The following is a 20678-nucleotide window of genomic DNA, read 5'->3' on the forward strand; positions in this document are numbered from 1 at the left end:
CACCTTTAGGTCTATTACAATATTCATATACAATTCAACACATTCTAGGCAACATCACTCGATGTTGAATGAGGACTTTAATCCCTATAGTGATGAGAATATTCATTATTATTAGATTTATTACAATGGTTTAAAATATATAATAGACATTAGAAAATCATGTCCTGCTACTTACTCTTTTGTGTCCAATGTATCTAAAAAAGACACTCTTCTGCACATTTTGTTGAACACTTCAGGAGCATCCATACCTGCAAAACATGGATCGCTCTCATGAACGCCTGGGATACGGTATGTATACAGTATATGTCTTTATATATACTGCCACCCATGTACATATTGCTTCACAGCAGTAAAACGCGTTGTCACTATAATATAACACATACTGGGAATAAGTGCTCCCATCATAAAAGTAACAAAACGAAAATAAGTCCCTGCCAGAAGAGCTTACAATCTAAGTGGGAAGTGAGGAGGAGAACTTACGGAGACAGTAGGAGGGTGTTCTGGTTAATGCGTCTGCCATGGGTCAAGGTCAGTTTATATGAGATGAGTGGTACCAGCCAACGAAGCTGCCCATATGTTTTGTTAAAGAGGTTTGTTTTAAGATGGGTCTTAAAGGTGGAGAGAGAGGGTGCTAGTCGGATATTGAAGGGAAGGGCGTTCCAGACATGTGGGGCAGTGAGGGAGAAAGGTTTTAGGTGGGAGAGGGTTTTAGATTTAAAAAAGGATACATAGAAGTCATCCTTGACTAGAACGCAAATGTCGAGGTGTATAGCAAGAAATTAGGGCTCAGATGTAAGCTGGGGCAGAGCGTAGCCTTAAAAGAGGAGAATTTTGGCAGTAATACGTCATTTAATAGGAAGCCAGGAGAGAGATTTCAGCAGGAGAGATACTGAGACAGAATTAGGAGAGAGTAAAGTTATTCTAGCCACAGCGTTTAGGATGGATTGTAGGTTAGACAGATCAGAGGCAGGAAGGCCGGACAGTAGAAGATTACGATTGCCGAAACAGGAGAGGTTTACATTAGAGTTTAAGCAGTTGAACAACAAAGGAAAGGGCGTAAGTTTGCAATGTTACAGAGGAGGAGGAAAAAAGACTGGTTTTAGTTACATTGTGAATGTGAGAGGAGAATATGAGGGAGGAGTCAAATGTGACACGCAGGCAGCGTGCTTGTGATACTGGGTGTATGATAGTGCTGCCAACAGTAATGTAGAAGGGGGCAGTGGGGCCCAGCTTGGGAGGAAGTATGAGGAGCTCTGTTTTAACATGTTACGTTTGAGTCAGCGGAGGGCCATCCAGGATGATATTGCAGAGAGACATTCAGGAACTCAAGTCTGTACAGGAGGTGTAAGGTCAGGAGTTGGAAAGTAAATTTGTATACCCCACATTTTTCTATACTCTTAATAATCAAACTACAGATGTAGCAGACGTAATAGCACCTGTTATCGTTTTAAGGCACAATAATGAATGCAATACCTTCTGCTATATCTGTACTTGGAATAGTCACCATCGGCCACAGGGAAAAGCTATCGGTTCTGGGTCCTATAAATGACTTAAAATATTCTTGGCAAGTCTCGAATATGCACCATTAATAAAGAAAAGGGGCATTCCGAATACTATAATGCTAGAAAACAATGTAATAGTGTAAAATCGATCAGGCCTTAAAGCAGTAGTTCCACCGACCTTATTTTAATTTCGGATATGTAGCAGGAGTCTCTGGAGGAGAACCGCATTCATTTCAGCTCCAGGGAACCCCTGCTTTCCGAGATACTTACCGGGGAAGGGGCCGCTGGTACTGTACCGTCTTGGGGGAAAACAAAATGGATGTTTAAATCTCCCGCGTTGGGCCAATAGGAAGTTGCGACATCATCCATCCTGGCTTCCAAATGTCCCATGTGAAGCGGGGATTTAAACCTCCATGAAGAACCGACGGCATCTTCTCTGGTAAATATCTCGGGAAGCAGGAGCAAATGAATGCGGTTTAATGCAGGAGACCACCTGCTTCCCCAAAAATGGGAAAACTGCTCCTTTACGTAATACTGGGGGGGGGGGGGTAAAAAAAAACCACCGTACAGTATAAAGAGGAATATTTCCCAAAGAACTATGTTTCAGAGTATACTTGATAAAGAAGTTTCTGTAAAAGAGTACACTGGGCATTTTTATTTCTTTGTACACGATTCGCTTCTGGTTTTTTTGTGATGTTGAGCTATTACAATTAGACTATTTCTGTAACGTTCCCGTTTTCTGACTGCTGGGTGCCCTTTTCCTCTGTGAATGTCTCACACTGGATGCAGCCAATTTGCCCTGTAATTCACCCTCCATTGGTGTTAACCTTTGAAACGTAGTTGTGTAAATTGGAGCTCCTTGTTGTGGTCCCGGAGAAGATAATGGAAGTCCTCCCAAGTTAGCTCCTCTTTATTTTGGAAGCCGGCCTCTTTGAACATGATTTCGACCACCTGCTCTGCTTGGTCTTTGGAGAGGCAGTTGTTAGAAATTTCAATAAAAGATCTGAAATAAAGGAAGAATCCTATAAAAACCGACTGCTGCATCCTGCTGCTGTGCACAAACAATTTGTATTTGGGGTAAACAGAAAATACTATCATTTATTTAAATCTTTCTTTTTCCAAGCATATTGTAGAAGATGTTTCTCAAACTGCCATATTTCACTTATTTCCATATTTACTGGAACACCTCATGGAGGAGAAGGACGCGGTGCACCGCCGTACAAACTGAGCAAAGGCTGGTCAGGTGACAAAGGCCAATCGGCTGAAACGCGTCAAAGTATCTGCTAGCTCTACACTTGTAGCAATAAAGTTTTTTTGAGTCACCTGACCAGCCTTCGCTCAGTTTGTACGGCGGTGCACCGCGTCCTTCTCCTCCATGAGGTGTTCCAGTTCATCTGCTGTTCCCGGTTGCACGCCGGGTTGCTGGATCGGCCGCAACTCATCACACCGCCGGTCATAGACCGCCCTCACGACGGGTGAGTCGTTCGAGGGTTGGCGGTGCAACACATCAATAAGATTGTTACAGGCACGGCTCCGATGGCTACACCTGGGTGAGTCCTCCATATATTATTATAGTGCTCCGGGGGAGCCAATTTATTGTGAGAGACAATTCATCACCTGGGGAGCTTTGCCTAAGACCTACAACACTTATATATATAGAAATTGGCCATTTCTCAGCAACTGCTATATACTTCTGGAGCACCTAATTGGTCCACTTATGTGTACTTGCTTTTACCTATTTCCATATTTAACCATATTTCTATCATATTAAACATAAGTCTCCCATGGTTGGTTCACAACGTCATAAACATTTCCCAAATGTGACCATATGAAAGACAAGTGCTATACACAAGTAGTTTCCAACAAGGATGCTACGGTGCTGCTGACTTGCCCAAAGGTATCTGTGTACTGTATGTTCCAGGAATGAAGATCGGGCTGTGCAAAGTATTCTGATTTGCAACTGTAGTACTGTATGCTCTTTTTAGATCGATAGGTGTTTCACCATCGCCATTGTAGTTATAATGTTCATCTTGTGTAGTTATTGAAAACAATTAGGGTGCCCGATTTTCAGTCCAAGGAGTTCCAATGAACTCTTAAGGCTACTCCACAACCTCCCAGTCTACGGAATCTTCTACTCACCGCACAACACTTGCCTTTTCCTAACATACAGACAGAGGAATTGGTCAACACTTTGTTGTAGAGCTGTATATATGGGGGGTCTCTATTATTATTGGGTAAAATAAATCTGTATTGATGTTATAGGGGTATACCGTAGCAGGTATTAGTAATGAGAAGTTATGTATTAGTAATGAGGCTGAATGCTGCATTGGTAAAGGGGATGGGCGGGAGACGGAGGGGTCTATATTGCTGCTGAGAGGTTTCCTTGTGCCAGAAGACTACTTAGTAAATATGACCCACTGAGGATTTTTCTGTTAAAAGGAAAATAATATCTTAAAAATGGGAAACTACTTTTGACTGCTACAGGCATCCATACCAGGTATACATACGGTGGTTTAAAATATGAAAAACAACAGTTACATTACTTTAGCATTGTGCAAAACTCCTCCTTCGAAAGAAATCCATTTCCATCAATATCATACATCGTAAACATCAGCCTTGATTTCTCTTCTGGAGAGCCTACTTGGCAAAAAAGAATAAATATTTCTTTGTGTATATAAAATGAAATAGTAAAAAAAAAAAAAATACGTAATGCGCATAGATGTAAAGTACAAAATTATAAATAAATAAAGGACACATAGATGTAGCAAAGCTTAGTGCGGCGGTAGGTAATGGCACCGAAGTACTAACGGTGTGCGGGGTCCCATTCAGAAGCATGGAAACCCGGCAGCTCCATTGTCGCAGAAACTGTCCCAGGAGCTTGAACCTGAGGTAGAAATCTAAATCCGTTCTTCTGCCTCTGACTAATATTCGAATTGGTTTCTCATACCCCTAACCATCCAAGTCCTCCCTTCCTTATGGGGTGGGTGGGTGGGTTGGATAATCTAAAGTCAGTGGTGGTCAGGAGGGAGGGACCATAGAGGTTTAACTGTAGATCAGTGGCTCCATCTCTCTGGCTGGCCCCCCCTCTTCTGAAACCAAGGATCACATTATCATAGTAAGTGGGACTAGCAGTAGAGAGAGAGGCTCTGGTGTGCAGTTAAACCCCCTGCTATTCCTACAGCATGCGTTCTGCTATGTGGAGACGCTCAGCTCGCGATCAGCTGGGAACCAACGAAGCTGTTAAGCGGTTACATGTTAACTCTGCTAGTCGGTTTGTGAGTCCGGCGCGGCTCTGTGGTTGAGACGCTCTAGCAGCGGATCCGCTGGGTTCTGCGTAGCTTTCACGGTTTCCAGGTGCAGCGAGCAGTCAATCCATTGACTTGGAGCACCGGATCCATACAGAACATCATTGGACTGTCAGCTCTCACTTGGACTTAGTGGAACCCACTTTTACTTTCTTAAATGTAAGCTCATGTATTTGTTGTGTGTTTTTTTATATTGCACATATTACTATTCACTTCTGGTGCACTCTGTCTTCTGTTATATCTATCTATATATATATATATATATATATATATATATATATATATCAACCCTGATCATGTGTATTATATAAAATGTATTCACTGTTGGGCTGTTATGGGTCAGAAAAGGATCAAGTGACCCTCTTCTGAGCTCGAAAGTCAAATTGAAAGCCACGCGCAGTAAGTCAAAAAAGCAGCAACCAGACACCAGGAGCTATAACACTACGCTTTGGGCTGGACTTTCTTTTTACAAAGACTTTAGATATTCTAATCTTATCATGGAGCGCACCCCATACATTGTGTGTATTTTTTTTTAATATATTACATATACATATACCTTCCTCTGAATCAATATACTGTAAATACAAATATAGGACAAGTATCTGTCATCTAAATTTAAAATAGGTTGACCTTGATGGACATATGTCTTTTTTCAACCTCATCAACTATGTAACTATGTAAATCACACATACATAAGCGGCATGGGACTTGCCTTTCATCAAAATCACAAGTATGTTCAGGAACTCCCTGAATGACAAGTATCCGTTCCCATCTTCATCTGCTAGAGAGAACATTGACTCCACAAACATGGACTGAGGTTTCAGTCCCAAGGATTCCGCAAATTCAGTCCTGCTCAACTCGCATTTCAGAGCTTCTTTCACCTTGGCGCTGCTCCCTGTTGTGAAACTTTCAATGTCTGACTGACTGATGTGAAGAACCTACAGTGTTAAGAAACATAAAAAAAGAACAAAACATAGAGCCTATGGACTAATAGTCCCAAATATATTTTAGTACAAAATTGGTGTGTGTCAAACTCTATTTCAATTGAGCTTGTGTCTATGTTCTAATCTCAAATTCTCCATCAGCTTCAGCTTCGTCAAAAATGATTTGATTTCTTGTGTTTAGATGCGCAGAAAAGGACTGCACTTGGAATGCAGGTGTGAATGGGAAGTACTAAAGAAAAAGGTTTCTGATCACTAAAAAAAAAATAAGTGCATCAAAATAGCCCAGGAAATAGGCTTGGTATAAACCCCCAAAAAATACTCTTTATGGTGTTAGCGCAAAATCATGTTGCTATTTATAAAAACAAAAAAATTAATACATTTGATGCAGCAGGGATATTTTAGTATACAGGATGATATTTTCACGGTATGGCAAATATAAATAATATTACACCGACAAATGATATTCACTAATACAAGTTATAAAGAAAAAAAAAGCACATACTTTTGTGCGACTAAAAATAATTTTAAACAAATTATGCGTCATATTTATGAAACCTTCATACATACAACGCACATTTTCTGAAAATTTGTATTACTTAAAAAATATATATGTTGGTACATAGGCCCTGGTATTTTCAGTCTATTAATATGGGATGTATCAAATTCTGTGTCAGACCCATTCAAATCAATCTAATGAACATAGGAATGGCGTAATCGTACCACCAGCTTTGTTGCACTACAATGTACAGTAGATAGATTGTGCCATCATATCATCCTTTACAAGATAGGTCATCTCCCTCACTCATGAACCGTAGGCCGCGCTTATAGTCCCGGCTACGGCGACGCGACCGCGTGACATCATCTGTCGCCATTGTATTAGCGATTTCTGCCCATCGTGTAGGAGACAAGAGAAGGCGACCAGGGGGCGTGTCTATGAGCGGTACGCCCTCATTGGCTGAACCGCACATGTGCCCTCTGACGTCACGCGGCAGTCGCCGGGAAAAAAAAAATCAATTTTCATTGACTTCAGCGATTTTCAGGGCAGACTGAGAACCTGGACACCAATGACATCACAATATTCAGATTAACAGATATATAAAGTACCTGCGCGAATGATTGACGAAAGAAGGTTTCCAGAATTTGTCCTCTCTGCTTTTTGGTAACCGTTTCCTTTAGTAGGCAATGCTCATTCATTTTGTGTACGGTGAGGGGGATCCCATTCTCTTGTAGCTGGTGAATGAAGCTGGTGCATTCTTCCTCGCTATTAAAAAACAGCAGCTAAAGGAAAATATATAGGCAAGAGCGGTGTACGTTTAACCGGTTCTTATTTTGAATTATTCATTAAAGTTACATATTGCAGAATGGAAAAAGCATTAAAAAAAAAAAAACAAGTAAATACAGAATAATCAGAATAGGCGGATTAATAATACTTTTACATCATAAAATTGACGGTATGAGCAAATAATGAGGAACCTCAACAAGTACATCTGAGAAGGGATATGATTTGTAACTTTCAAGTATATCAAAGGTATATCAACAAGGTACTGGAAGGAAGCATATTTCAGAGAAAGAGAAGAGCAAGAGGTTATAATCTTAAACTGGAGGGTAGCAGGGTCAGTGAAAAGATGGGGAAGTACTTCTTCATAGAAAGGGGGCAAACCCTTCAAAATGCCTCTTGGGTTGCTAGATTATAATACAGTAAGTGCGTTCAAAACGGTTTGGGGTAGACACAAGACCTAACTACCTAGGACAAAGAGGTGGGACATTTGCCCTCTACCAAAATCCTCTGAAGTGACGTCATCATGTCATGAAATTAGCAGGCAACTCTAAGTAATATAGCAACTGAGAAGGGAGGAGCCGTGAGAAAGAGACAGAAGGCTGCTAGACCAAACAATGCCATCTTGGACCATCCCGAGGAGGCAACCTGAGATGAGAGGCTAAATACTTGATGTGCCTTTATCAAGCAGAAGTTTGTGAGTGCATTATTTAGCATTTGACCTTATTTACATTTAATAAACGTGCTGCACTCTGAGTGCTGTTTTGCTGCGCCCCTCTTTGCTCTAGATTTGCATTTTACACAGAGGACTGGGAACCTTCTTGACGAGGAGGCACAAAGCACTCACTGATGGACGGAGGAACACCTACAGTATACACATCAACGCAGACTAATCAGTGGTATTGATTGTGCGCATTCTGAACCTGTTTTTCTCCAAGACCTGAGATTTTGCAACAGATACTGTATGAAAAATGGACAGAGTTGATTGATTGTCCAAGTGGTTATTATTTCCCATCTCTACAGTATATGCAGCGCCATTAAGAACTAAATCTACATGTGGTCTTGCTGCACAAGCTTTTCTCATGTATAAGAATATATACAGTATATACAGTATAATGATACGCTTTAAGTACTCCTACCAGCATTGAGAGTATTTCAGTTATGTAAAGTCACACTTGCAATGTCATTGTTCTTATATTTAAACACATGCAACAAAGTCATCGAATCTTCTTAGATACATTTCTTCTAGCTTTTTCATGGAGATACACACTTCAGATAATGCTTTATATGTGTGAGTGTTCAAGCTTATTACTTTCCTTTAAATGAATAGTGTTATTTGAGTATTACCGCATTAGTTCTTCTTAGATTAATTTCTAGTTAGTCTGGCGTTTAAAAAACTCTGTACACTAGTGTTTCATCTATAAAGATCTCTTGTGTTGGTGCACTAAAGGGTATCAACACCTGCAAGGAATCTACACTTTGCCAAAGCCAATATAGCTACAGCAATAGAACTTTGTACTACAATATTACCCACCAAATCATATTCCTTGGGGACCTTAACCAACAATGTTTTGCATCCACGGTTGTTAGACTGGATCACGATGACCTGGTTGTGGTTCTGTAAGTTAATAGTACGGGTCACAGTGCACCGACTATCCAGCACTTTGATCACTTGCTGCGGGTGTAGCTGTAATAGCACATGACATGTGGGTTCTTTTGGCCCTTGCCATTCTTCAGCTGTGAGAAGGAAAATCACTTGACTAAAAGTAAGACAACAAAAAGTAATATGTACTGCAAGATATACAAGTAGATTTCAAATTAGAATGACAAATGTTGCCTTATAATGCCTTGCAGTATGAGGGTTAAATACAGAACCACAAAATGTTAGAATACACACATACAGTATACAGATGCAGCTGCCGGTTTTACAGCACTTGCCTTGGAAAATCTGTGGCTATCTCGCAGTAACTCGTGAGATTGTCCACAGAAGGCTGTAATGGCCCATCGGATTAACACAGCAGGAGTCCCTGTGTTTGAATGGGATTCACATCCCAGGTAAGATTCACACAGCGCGAGTCCCATTCAAATGTAGGGTCCCCCGCTGTGTTCATCCGATGGGCCTTTAGTCTGGCTGCAGAAATCTCGCAGCTTTAGATGGGATTTAGACCAGATTTCTCAAGGCAAGTGGTCTAAAACCTGCAGCTGTACAGCGATACAAAATTAAATCTAATATGAGAAAAATATGCTTATTTTCTTCTAAGGAATTAGTACACAACCTAATGACATCTCTATTGCAGATGTCATTTATGGTGCAGGGCCATGGTATAAAAGTTGCTAAACTGAATCACGATTCACTAGTAATTCTTTCTGCCGCCATTGAAACCACCATTATCTGTCTGTAATCCTTCTAATTCTTTTGTTATGTATTGAAAATAGTATTTGTTTAGAGATTATTTTTAGACATGACTTATTTTAATATCCACACCTCCCAAGTACTCAAAATAATATATTAGGTTGTCTCACTTGGTTAGTCAAAATTCGCTATAATTACCGTGGTGCTACCTGGGATCAAATACTTTGGAAATTATCGGGGTAGATCCACAGCACTCTGTTAATGACAATAAGACGTTAATATCACGTTAAGTGCTAACGAGGATGTCTAATGCTCAGTAACGATGTTTTAAGTGCTGTTTAACGCTAATGATATGAAAAGTGGTGTTCCCTCTAACAACGCATATCAGAGAGCTCCGTTATAGTTAATGCAGGGAGTTAACATTACATTAGTTAGGTTATAGCTAAAGGCGTCATTACTCCTATCCAGACCCTGAAATAGGTCTTTTACAGGGTCTGGTACGTGTAAGACCAATGCTAGGTATGATTTAACCATCATATTGTCATTTACAGGGTTGTTTTCCTGTCTCTCCTATCTTCTATTGTAACGCCACCTTTGGGTATTACAGGCTTAACGAATTGTTATATGAAGCCAACGCAATGCAGTGCTAACTTCACATAGCGCTAAATCTATGCTAATGAGACCACTAATGACAGTTGGTTTTGCATAGATTAAACACAGCGAAGGTAACAGACGTTACTATGATTTAACGGAGCTATGTGGATCAACCCAGTAGCGTTAATTAATCTCTCTCTCTCTCTCTCTCTCTCTCTCTCTCTCTCTCTCTCTCTCTCTCTCTCTCTCTCTCTCTCTCTCTCTCTCTCTCTCATATTTATATATCAAGGACATACTTGAAAACAAGCGGTAACTCTCAATGTATAACTTCCTGGTAAAACATTATACCATATATTATATAAATAAATATAGTACGGGCAGAATTTTACAGAATAACACAAAACGCAATAGTAGTGCACATTCTGCCTTTAACTATTGAATGTATGCCTTAAAAAGGTCTATGTGCAGGTTACTGATCTTTCAGGATTTTCCTGTTTTTCAATACAGAAATGAAGTAAAATGTAAGTAAGATTAGGTATGTATGATTTCTATGGGTTTATACGTTATTTGTATTTGGGTATACAGTACAGAATGTAACACCCAATGGAGAAAATTTCAACGTTGTTTACCCACTACAATGACCTACTGTCGACCAGTGCAAATCAGTTGCCAGGAAGCACCTTTTTCTAATCTAATGTTAATAAAGTATATAAATAAAAAGTCACAATAATTACTAGCACTATTCTAAAAACATCACCATTTATAATGTAAATATATATTCACCTGCCACTCCTTCCGCTGATAACACCTTTTTCATGCTGGAATTTGCCTGCTTCTTTAGGATTTTTTTAAAGTCTCTTTTTCGGGATTGAGCAACGCTCCAGGCAATGAAAAAACTTACTGGTAAATTAGTCCAAGAACAAAAGAGAAAAATCGGTAACGTTAAAATGCAGACAGTCAAAATGTCAGACATCGTCTATCTGAAAGAAACATTTGCTCCTAATCTATTCTCTGTGATATTCAAGATCTGCGCTATTAAAACATCCGTGACATATTTATTACTGTACATACTGTACATAGCTATTGTATGAATATACAGGTGCGCCGATGAGTATTCTAAAACTTGTCTTGGAAAATCTGGGGCTATCACCAACAAGACCCAGGTACATGCTGGGTACATGCTGGGATTAACACTGCAGGGGTCCTTGGCAGTCCCATTCAGTATGAATGGGACTGCCAGGGACTCCCGCTGTTAATCCGATGGGCCCTTAGTCTGTCTGCAGAAATGTCACTGAAATGTGGCAGCATGTACCCAGCATGTACCTGGGTCTTGTTGGTGATAGCCCCAGATTTGTTTTAGAATACTCGTCGGCGCTACAGTAAACATATTCCTGTTATTATTATTACGATTATTATAATTTATTTGTATGGTGCCAACATTTTCTGCAGCACATTGTGGGAGGGAGGACAATAATATTGTATGGACCAAAGAGTACAAACTGAGACCATAGGAAGGAGGTTCCTACCCAAAGGAGTTTATCATGTAGAAGGAAGGGAGTGGAGACAGTGTGTGTGTGTGTGTGTGTGTGTGTGTGTGTGTGTGTGTGTGTGTGTGTGTGTGTGTGTGTGTGTGTGTGTGTGTGTGTGTGTTCATTTCTTAGCAAGGGTTTGGCTATCAACATCAAGAGCTTGTTGGATAAGGCTCATTGAAAAAGTGTGTTTTGAATTAACGTTTAAATGCAGCGGAGAGTCTGATTGTGCCAGAGTTGGGGTGCAGCACGGGGAAGGTTTTAGAGGCATGAGTAGGCTGAAGGAGCAGTTCAGTGAGTAAAGGCACTGACACTGAAAACAGCACTGAGATTGAAGCACGGGAGCCCTTGTTGTAATTTCCCAGTGTCAGCTCCTTGTGACCTTGAGCAAGTCACTATCTCCCTGTGCCACAGTCACCAACAAAAAGAGATTGTAAGTTCTACGGGGCAGGGACTCATGCCTGCAACAATTCTATGTACACTGTCAGTGCCACACAAGAAACCCCATTGTTGTAATATGGGAGGTGGAGAGAGGTACATTAAGAGCATAGACTGTGTGTAGGCGTGTACTTGGAAATTAGGTCAGGGATGTATAGATGGATGTAGAGAGGAGCAGTATTATGCGTAGCTTTGTAGATGAACACAAGTGTCTTGAATGTGACTCCGTAAGTAAGTAACTTGCATAATGGTGCAGCAGAAAAAGAGCAATTAGTGAGGTAAATTAGCTTGAAAGTGGCATTTAGAATGATCTGGAAAGCAGACAGACAACAGAGGGGAGACAGACTAGTGGTCCAGTCGGGATATAATGGGGGCGTGAGTAAGAATTTTGGTGGATTGTTCCATGAGGAAGGGACGTATTTTAGCAATATTGAGGAGGTGGAAACAATATGGTTTGGAGAAGTACTGAATGTGGCAATTAATTCGTGATATCAGGTTTATGGTGGAATCCTTTATTGCAAGTTAGAAACCTGGTATAGGTATAGAGTTAGGAGGAGGAGAAATGATAAGTTCCGTTTTTGACATGTTAAAGTTTAAGATAGTGATTTGATATCCATGAGAAAATAGAAGAAAGGCAGTTAGTGACACAGGATTGGAGAGAAAGGGAGAGGTCAGGAGAGAAGAGGTCGATTTGGGTACCATCAACATAGAGGTGTTAGTGAAGAGGTTTAACTGGAGAGGCCTAGAGGTCCTAGAACAGAGCCATGGGGTACATCACCTGTGAATGTGAAATTAGCTCATGTGAATTAAATAATAGTGCTTGTATCTAAAAGTCTCATTCTGGCCACCCGGTGAAAAATCCAGTACGTCTCCTGGGATCACACTTCCAGGACACAGTTGACTCTATGCCCCTGAGGAAGTTGCAATAGCGACGAAACGCTTAGGGTTTAGGGCCTCTTTCCAAGTGGAACTTGGCAGTTACAGCAAAGCAGAAAATCTTACCTGTTATAGGTTATCTACAATGCGATTTCAACCTTTACCGTATGTTTGTGAGTGTGCATTTATAAGGTTTCTTCAATTTGCCAATTGTATTAAATGATAATACACTATGGGGCATGCGCTTCTGCTTTTTGTTTGTTAGAGTCTTTTGTAACTGATTATCTACTTTTATAAATAAATATACATAAAAACATTTTATATATACAGTTGTGTGAAAAAGAAAGTACACCCTATGAATTCTATGGTTTTACATATCAGGACATAATAACAATCATCTGTTCCTTAGCAGGTCTTAAAATTAGGTAAATACAACCTCAGATGAACAACAACACATGACATATTACACCGTGTCATGATTTATTTAACAAAAATAAAGCCAAAATGGAGAAGCCATGTGTGAAAACCTAAGTACACCCTTACTGCTTCCATAGGAATTAAGATGCTAAGTAGCAGACAGGTGCTGCTAATCAAATGCCCTTGATTAATTGATCATCAGCAAGTGTGACCACCTCTGCAAAAGCTGAAGTTTTATCAGTTTGCTGGTCTGAGCATTCAGGTGTGTGTTAACACAATGCCAAGGAGGAAAGACATCAGCAATGATCTTAGAGAAGCAATTGTTGCTGCCCATCAATCTGGGAAGGGTTATAAGGCCATTTCCAAACAATTTAAAGTCCATCATTCTACAGTGAGAAAGATTATTCAAAAGTGGAAAACATTCAAGACAGTTGCCAATCTTCCCAGGAGTGAACGTCACAACAAATTCACCCCAAGGTCAGACCGTGCAATGCTCAGAGAAATTGCAAAAAAAACAAGAGTTACATCTCAGACTCTACAGGCCTCAGTTAGCATGTTAAATGTTAAAGTTCATGACAGTACAATTAGAAAAAGACTGAACAAGTGTGGTTTGTTTGGAAGGGTTGCCAGGAGAAAGCCTCTTCTCTCTAAAAAGAACATGGCAGCACGGCTTAGGTTTGCAAAGTTGCATCTAAACAAACCACAAGACTTCTGGGACAATGTCCTATGGACAGACGAGACCAAAGTGGAGATGTTTGGCCATAATACACAGCATATCAGCACAAACACCTCATACCAACTGTCAAGAACGGTGATGGAGGGGTGATGATTTGGCCTTGTTTTGCAGCCACAGGACCTTGGAACCTTGCAGTCATTGAGTTGACCATGAACTCCTCTGTATACCAAAGTATTCTAGAGTCAAATGTAAGGCCATCTGTCCGACAGCTAAAGCTTGGCCGAAATTGGGTCATGCAACAGGACAATGATCCCAAGCACACCAGCAAATCTACAACAGAATGGCTGAAAAAGAAAATAATCACGGTGTTGCAATGGCCTAGTCAAAGTCCAGACCTCAACCTGATTGAAATGCTGCTGCTGGACCTTAAGAGAGCTGTGCATAAACAAATGCCCACAAACCTCAATGAACTGAAGCAACGTTGTAAAGAAGAGTGGACCAAAATTCCTCCACAACGATGTGAGAGACTGATAAAGTCATACAGAAAACGATTACTTCAAGTTATTGCTGCTAAAGGTGGTTCTACAAGCTATTGAATCATAAGGTGTACTTAGTTTTTCACACATGGCTTCTCCATTTTGGCTTTATTTTTGTTAAATAAATCATGACACGGTGTAATATGTCATGTGTTGTTGTTCATCTGAGGTTGTATTTACCTAATTTTAAGACCTGCTAAGGAACAGATGATTGTTATTATGTCCTGATATGTAAAACCATGGAATTCAAAGAGGGTGTACTTTCTTTTTCACACAACTGTATATATATATATATTGTGTATCTGGTGTGCATGTTTATTGTGCTTTTGTATGTGTACAAAGCTTTCTCTTTGTATAGTGTATAGCATGCATGTGTGTATGGTGCATGTATGGTGCACGCATCTGGTGTGTGTGTGTGTGCGTCTTTGTATGGTGCGTACATCTGTGTATGGTGCATGTATCTGGTGTTCGTGTGTCTGTGTATAGTGTGTTGGCCGTCTGAGTCTTGGGCCAGCAGGTTGGACTTACCCCCCAGGCCAAAATTTGCCAGCCCCTGAATGTCACTGAGGCCAATAAAATGGAAGGTGTGCAGAAGGAGAAAGGAAAAATCAATGGTAGCAGAAAGGTCCAAGAGAATAAATAAGGAGACCTTCCCTTGAGATTTGGCCTTAAGTAGGCCATTAGTGACTTTTGTTAAAGCAGTTTCAGTGAGGTTAGGAAGGAATCCAGACTGGAGTATCAAAAACAGTTAGAAGAGAGAAAGTCCAGCATGTGGTTATAAATGAGTCGTTCAAGAAGTTTGGATGCAAATGGTAGAAGGGAGATAGGACGGAGAGAATGTTTCTTCACGATTGGTGTGACAGTAGATGGACAGCATGAGGTACTGTATGAGAAACGTCTTCAATTGAACAACGATTTCCTAGTCAGGCTTATGCCTCCACACAGAACTAGCACCAATGTTTCTGTACTGTACATATAAAGGAACAAAAAGAAGTTATGAATCTGTAACACTTATTGCTCGGTGTACTATATAATATTACCAATTTGGCAACATATACAGTAGCAACCGCTCCAAGATTTTTTTTTATACTATATATGAATGCTGAGAAAATATGTACTTTAGGGAGAATTGCATTCGAAACACAGACCACTTAAATATCTAAACACATTTGAATGTATTATTTATTCATTGTATCGAGTGAGTATTGAGAGTAATATTTCAGGTTTTCATACATTCATACAGAAAACTGGTTGGTATACGCTGATGTTTTCGCAGATATGTATTTCAATATTTTTTTTAATAACATTAATTAATAAATTATACATTTTTATTTAGTGTGTGTTGTTGATGGCTTAGTCGTTTTAGGATCCGGGAGAATTTTGTCACTAGCAAATATTATATATTACCTCTGGCTTTATTGATTTATCAGAAAAGCTCAAGGTAGAGAATGCAAATATAATAAAGTTTAAGAATATGGACTTATTCAAACCCTCTTTTATATTATTATTATTATTATTATTATCGTTTATTTGTATGGTGCCAACATATTCAGCAGCGCGGTAGAGAGCAAAAGAACATTATATTATAAAAGAGTACATATATGTTAAGACAAGTTGAGAGCATAGGAAAGAGGTTCCTACCCCATGGAGCTTACAATCTAGAATGTGAGTATATCAATGCTTCTAAGAATCTGTGGTTGTTTTTAACCCTGGAAAGTTCATGGGTTTTTCTATAGATACATGGGTAGAATAGGTAGGTGAGGTGGCTCTTATCTATGTGTCTATGATAAACGTCTAAAACCTCGACGGACAATGATACATACCTAAAGGAAAAGAGCAAATAGCTATAATAAGAATGCTATATCCAGTTACACTATCTGCAAAGTAGTTAGTCACAGTTAGCGGAGTGCACTTGGAAAGCTGTCCAGCTGTAATTTGTTCTGGTTGAGGACATGGATCACCTGTTAGGAGAAAAAGCAACGTGAGGAACAAGAGTGGCCCAGGGTGTATAATTGCAGAGTGCAGCGATGTGTATTCTGCAGGCCCATGTGGACCACACACTGACGCTAGCCAAAACAATAAAAGAAAATTGACAGAAGCCAAAAAAAAGTTTTAGGTCTGTAAATTCCTGTGTTTTTATTAATTATGGGATACTTGTATGTGCTGTCACCAAGAACAAAAGGTTTCTTGGCATAGCACCGTTTAGTAAATATTTTAATTATATTCCAAGCAAAACATAGTTGGGTCATGTGTAGTCCTACATCTAATCTGCTCATCCCAGTACCACAGCAACTGGAAATATGATACAGAAATAACTATTTATAAGAAGGAATTAGGTGAAAAGATGACGTTCAGTTTAATTGTCCTGTGTCTACAATACGTGGCATTCTTTAAATGAATATACTGTATTTACAGTAACTGCCTTTTTTATTGAAAAAATGGGGATAGTCAAATATAAGCAAGTCTCTTCCAGAACCACGTGAATGTCTTTTCATTTCACAGATACAGCTCAACCCCCTTATAACGCTGTGCTTGGGGTCCAAAGAATCCCATCGCGTTATAAGCGGATCGCGTTAGAAATAATGTGCAATTGTATGCATTGTACAATAAAGTATTTAAGATACCAATAATCGTGTTGTAAAGTATTCATAAATACGAAAATTGGGAGCCACGCTTGCATCGCGTTATAAGCGTATTCGCGTTGCAATGGATCGCTTTATAACGGGGTTGAGCTGTATACTGTAAGTTGGAAACGGTGAGAGAAGGATATCAATGTGTGGAAAACTAGACATTTTGTTGGCTTACTGTAAATTCAAAGATCAAAAAGACATTTTTACATAAATAAATTCATAGGTCTTCTGTGTTCAGAGTTTTGTTAATGCTTAAAGCTCTGGTATTTAAAAATACACTCATATTTTCACTCTTTATTAAGCACTTTATTTTTTCCTTTAGCACTTAATCAACCCAAAAATGGTTTACAGTATTTACTAAAAATGGAGATCCACACTGCAAGAGATAAAGCCAGTGGTACCGCAGGTGCAGTGAATAAGTGACAGAAGGGGTTAATGGACAATTTCCAATCTATGATTGTGGGGGATTCAGCTGCCATTTGCTTTGAAGGTTAATATACCTGTAGCTGTTCAAGAATGATACTACAGTATCACCCAAAAATGTGTCGCTGTATATATATATATATATATATATTTCCACGTAAAATACAGTACTAATCGGAGACGTTTGTAAGAAATCAGGACAACAAACCAAATGACAAAATATAGGTAATTATTAAATACAGTGATATTTGATACTTTGAGAAAGAACAGGTGCTTTTAAGATCTTATGCAGCCAGCTTAAATGTTTCCTTTATGAATAACGTCAAAAGACAAAGCACCAAACACTCACCATCGACCCAGGTAAACACTTCCGTCTGAATATCTCCAACCTCTGCAGCGGTAACGGCCAAAAGGACATCATGAAATGAGCTATTTCGAATCCTTCCTATTTCATCACGAGTGAATAACCTGGGAGAAAATATACATACAGTATACACCGACTGATACATGGAAGTAATCAGAGTGGAGATAATAGTGCAGCACTGGAAGACAGCCTGCCACGCATTGACTTTAATGGATCTTCCACGGCTTCCAGTGCTATGGCAGGAAACTGCTTATTAAATCTGGCCCCCCATGTGCAGAATTGGGGAAATACAATGTTAATCTTGTGTTACTAGAACGCTTTCTTGACAAAGGATGTGGTACTCTAATTATCCATAAAACCAGGGAAGTATTACTTTTTAGTAAGGATTTAATACTAGTGTTTCTGTATATATTATTTTACGCCTTTTCAGTGCTGTGTTTATTCATTCTAGGTTAATAAGTAATACAATACTAACATGCTACCTTGTAGTGATGTTAATTGAAAATATTTTATGTACCCATTCTTAGCATTTTCAAACCAAAATCGATCTCCATCCCTCAAGCGCTGGAACTGGTCCCTTATGATGGCAGCGAGAAGCTCGCCTGGATCCCCGGCACTCTCCAGCATGGCCCCAGGAAGAAGCTCGAGTTTCCCAATGTCATTGTCATACAGTATTGCCAGATCCTCAAAGAGCTGCGGGAAACAAAGTGGCACCAATTAATGGGGAAGATTTTATTGGCAACTATAAATGTCCTCGATGTAATAACTACTGTATTAAACCAGTTGTAAAGTCAATACAAGAATACGTGTATGTCCGAATTCAATGGATGTCCACATGGTACACAAGCCACCTCCTATTGTTAAATCATGTAGGCAGACACTGGCCCCTATTGAATATAGCGATAAGTAGTGTAAAAAGCACGTAATGATACATTGAAAGTTACTGAATGCTTAACTGTGTGTTAACTTGATTCTCACGTATGTATATTGAATTGGTGCAAAAATGAATGGGTACTTAAATAGAAGGTGATACCTTTTCTTGGACTGACAAAATATATTTTCAAAATAAACTTGAGAGCAGTGCTGCCTTCCTCAGGTACAGCAGTTCTGACGTACACATTATTTGTACCCAGTAAAAAAGCAGAAAGAGGAGCAGAGGAGGTTAAAGGGTATTCCTTCGTAGGACCAAAGTGTACAAGTGGCAGTGATAGAGGTTACGTCACACAATTTTCTTTTACTAAACTTTGACGCCTAAACATTTTTTGTTAAAGGTTAATTTGTGAACACGAAGCGCTCAGATTTTGGAGTAGCTAGAGGAAATCAAACCCTTCTCCCTTTTATCAGATGTCCCTGTGCGTTCAATACGCGTTTAGACAGTGAGACACCCTTCCTCCCATCACGCTCCTCTCCCACCACCACCCTTCTTCCTCCACTTACTGTATCTCAATTGGCCCTCTGAGTAGTACAGGGTGGGCAAATGGAAAATAAAACACTTGATTGATAAACACAGCGCATTTCAAGGCACCTATGAAATTGTTTACAAAAGGTTGTTTTTTTGGCCCGCTACATGAGATTGCACCTTTAAATATAAGACAGCAAATGGTGAGATCTAGTGATGGGGGAGAGGGGGAGGAAGAGACGGCAAAAAATGTGCCAGGATACAGTATAAGAACAAAGAAATATTATCACCTCAAATATATATATATATATATTGAATAGAATCCAACTTTTTGTATAAGTTGACTAAACAACTATCTGTATATGAGTAAGATAGATAAGGGTATCTGATCTGGATGGAGTATGTTATCGCTTTTACAAATATAGAAAACTAATATTTGGATGTTTCTTTTCTGCCCTTTATTGTAAAGCTTTGGATTTGCTTATTTCAGTAATATCATGCAAGTAATGATGATACTGTGTTGATGTCTTTGATACAGCTCCCAAAATCAATCATTTGCCAGTAACTGTGCAGAAAAATGCCATTACACTTCAGGAAACACAGCTGCTCCAGCTGAATGCCTCTGACCTGTTTATCACTCTGATATAGCTGTGGATTGATGTCCTTCCAGTCTTTAATAGGAGCAAGTCCAAAGTATTCTCTTGCATGGTTATAACAGCCCAGCCCTAAATCTCTCCCTCGCTGGATGCTGCAAGCCATGTAGTCTGTGCGGGAATATTTTACAGGTCCATACCAATAATCTGTTGTAAATAGAGAAAAACACCAGACAGTGATCAAAATGCCCTATACTGACTTTATGTTTAAGGGAGAAGAGTGACAGGGTGTACAATGAATCAGAAAGCCGATACACCTCTGTCACCTGTGGGCCTCAGACCATCCTAAAATTATTTGGCTCATGCAATGTCCTGTAAAATGATTTCAGTGAAGTGCTTTGTGTGCATAAATCCATACTTCCAATACTTCCCATACTGTCATACCGTGCACCCCAAAACTGGAACAACCTACCAGAGACTCTCACATCCACCACCAGTTTAAGTTCTTTCAAATCTAAGGCTGTCTCACATTTTAATCGGGTCTGTAACTGTTTCATTCGCCCATAATATATATTTTCTTTAACTGTGCACGCAATGTCTTGTATATAATGTATACCTTGTTCATTTATGTAACTATTTGTAACCATGTATTATTTGTCTTAACTCTGTGCCCAGGACATACTTGAAAACGAGAGGTAACTCTTAATGTATTACTTCCTGGTAAAATATTTTATAAATAATAATACAGACGAGACAACGAGTATTCTAAAACTTGCCTTAAACTAGCCAGGAACATGCTGGGTACATGCTGGGTACATGCTGG

At 39.5% G+C, this 20678-nt stretch overlaps 1 protein-coding gene across 2 annotated transcripts in view; it reads right to left on the reverse strand.

Moving 5' to 3' along the window:
- Positions 1-20678, reverse strand: part of LOC142469048 (dual oxidase 1-like) — a 125569-nt gene that overhangs the window by 36134 nt on the left and 68757 nt on the right. For both annotated transcript variants that reach the window (XM_075575900.1, XM_075575901.1), the window contains 11 exons: positions 19890-20062; positions 18381-18556; positions 17849-17967; positions 16270-16407; positions 10758-10874; positions 8562-8764; positions 6856-7029; positions 5520-5745; positions 4046-4139; positions 2330-2505; positions 176-248 (listed from right to left, as the gene is read on the reverse strand). In XM_075575900.1, the coding sequence (XP_075432015.1) occupies positions 176-248; positions 2330-2505; positions 4046-4139; positions 5520-5745; positions 6856-7029; positions 8562-8764; positions 10758-10874; positions 16270-16407; positions 17849-17967; positions 18381-18556; positions 19890-20062 (1669 nt within the window). The remainder of the gene's footprint in view (positions 1-175; positions 249-2329; positions 2506-4045; positions 4140-5519; positions 5746-6855; positions 7030-8561; positions 8765-10757; positions 10875-16269; positions 16408-17848; positions 17968-18380; positions 18557-19889; positions 20063-20678) is intronic.

Source organism: Ascaphus truei, chromosome 18, assembly GCF_040206685.1.
Source record: "Ascaphus truei isolate aAscTru1 chromosome 18, aAscTru1.hap1, whole genome shotgun sequence".
Taxonomy (NCBI): domain Eukaryota; kingdom Metazoa; phylum Chordata; class Amphibia; order Anura; family Ascaphidae; genus Ascaphus; species Ascaphus truei.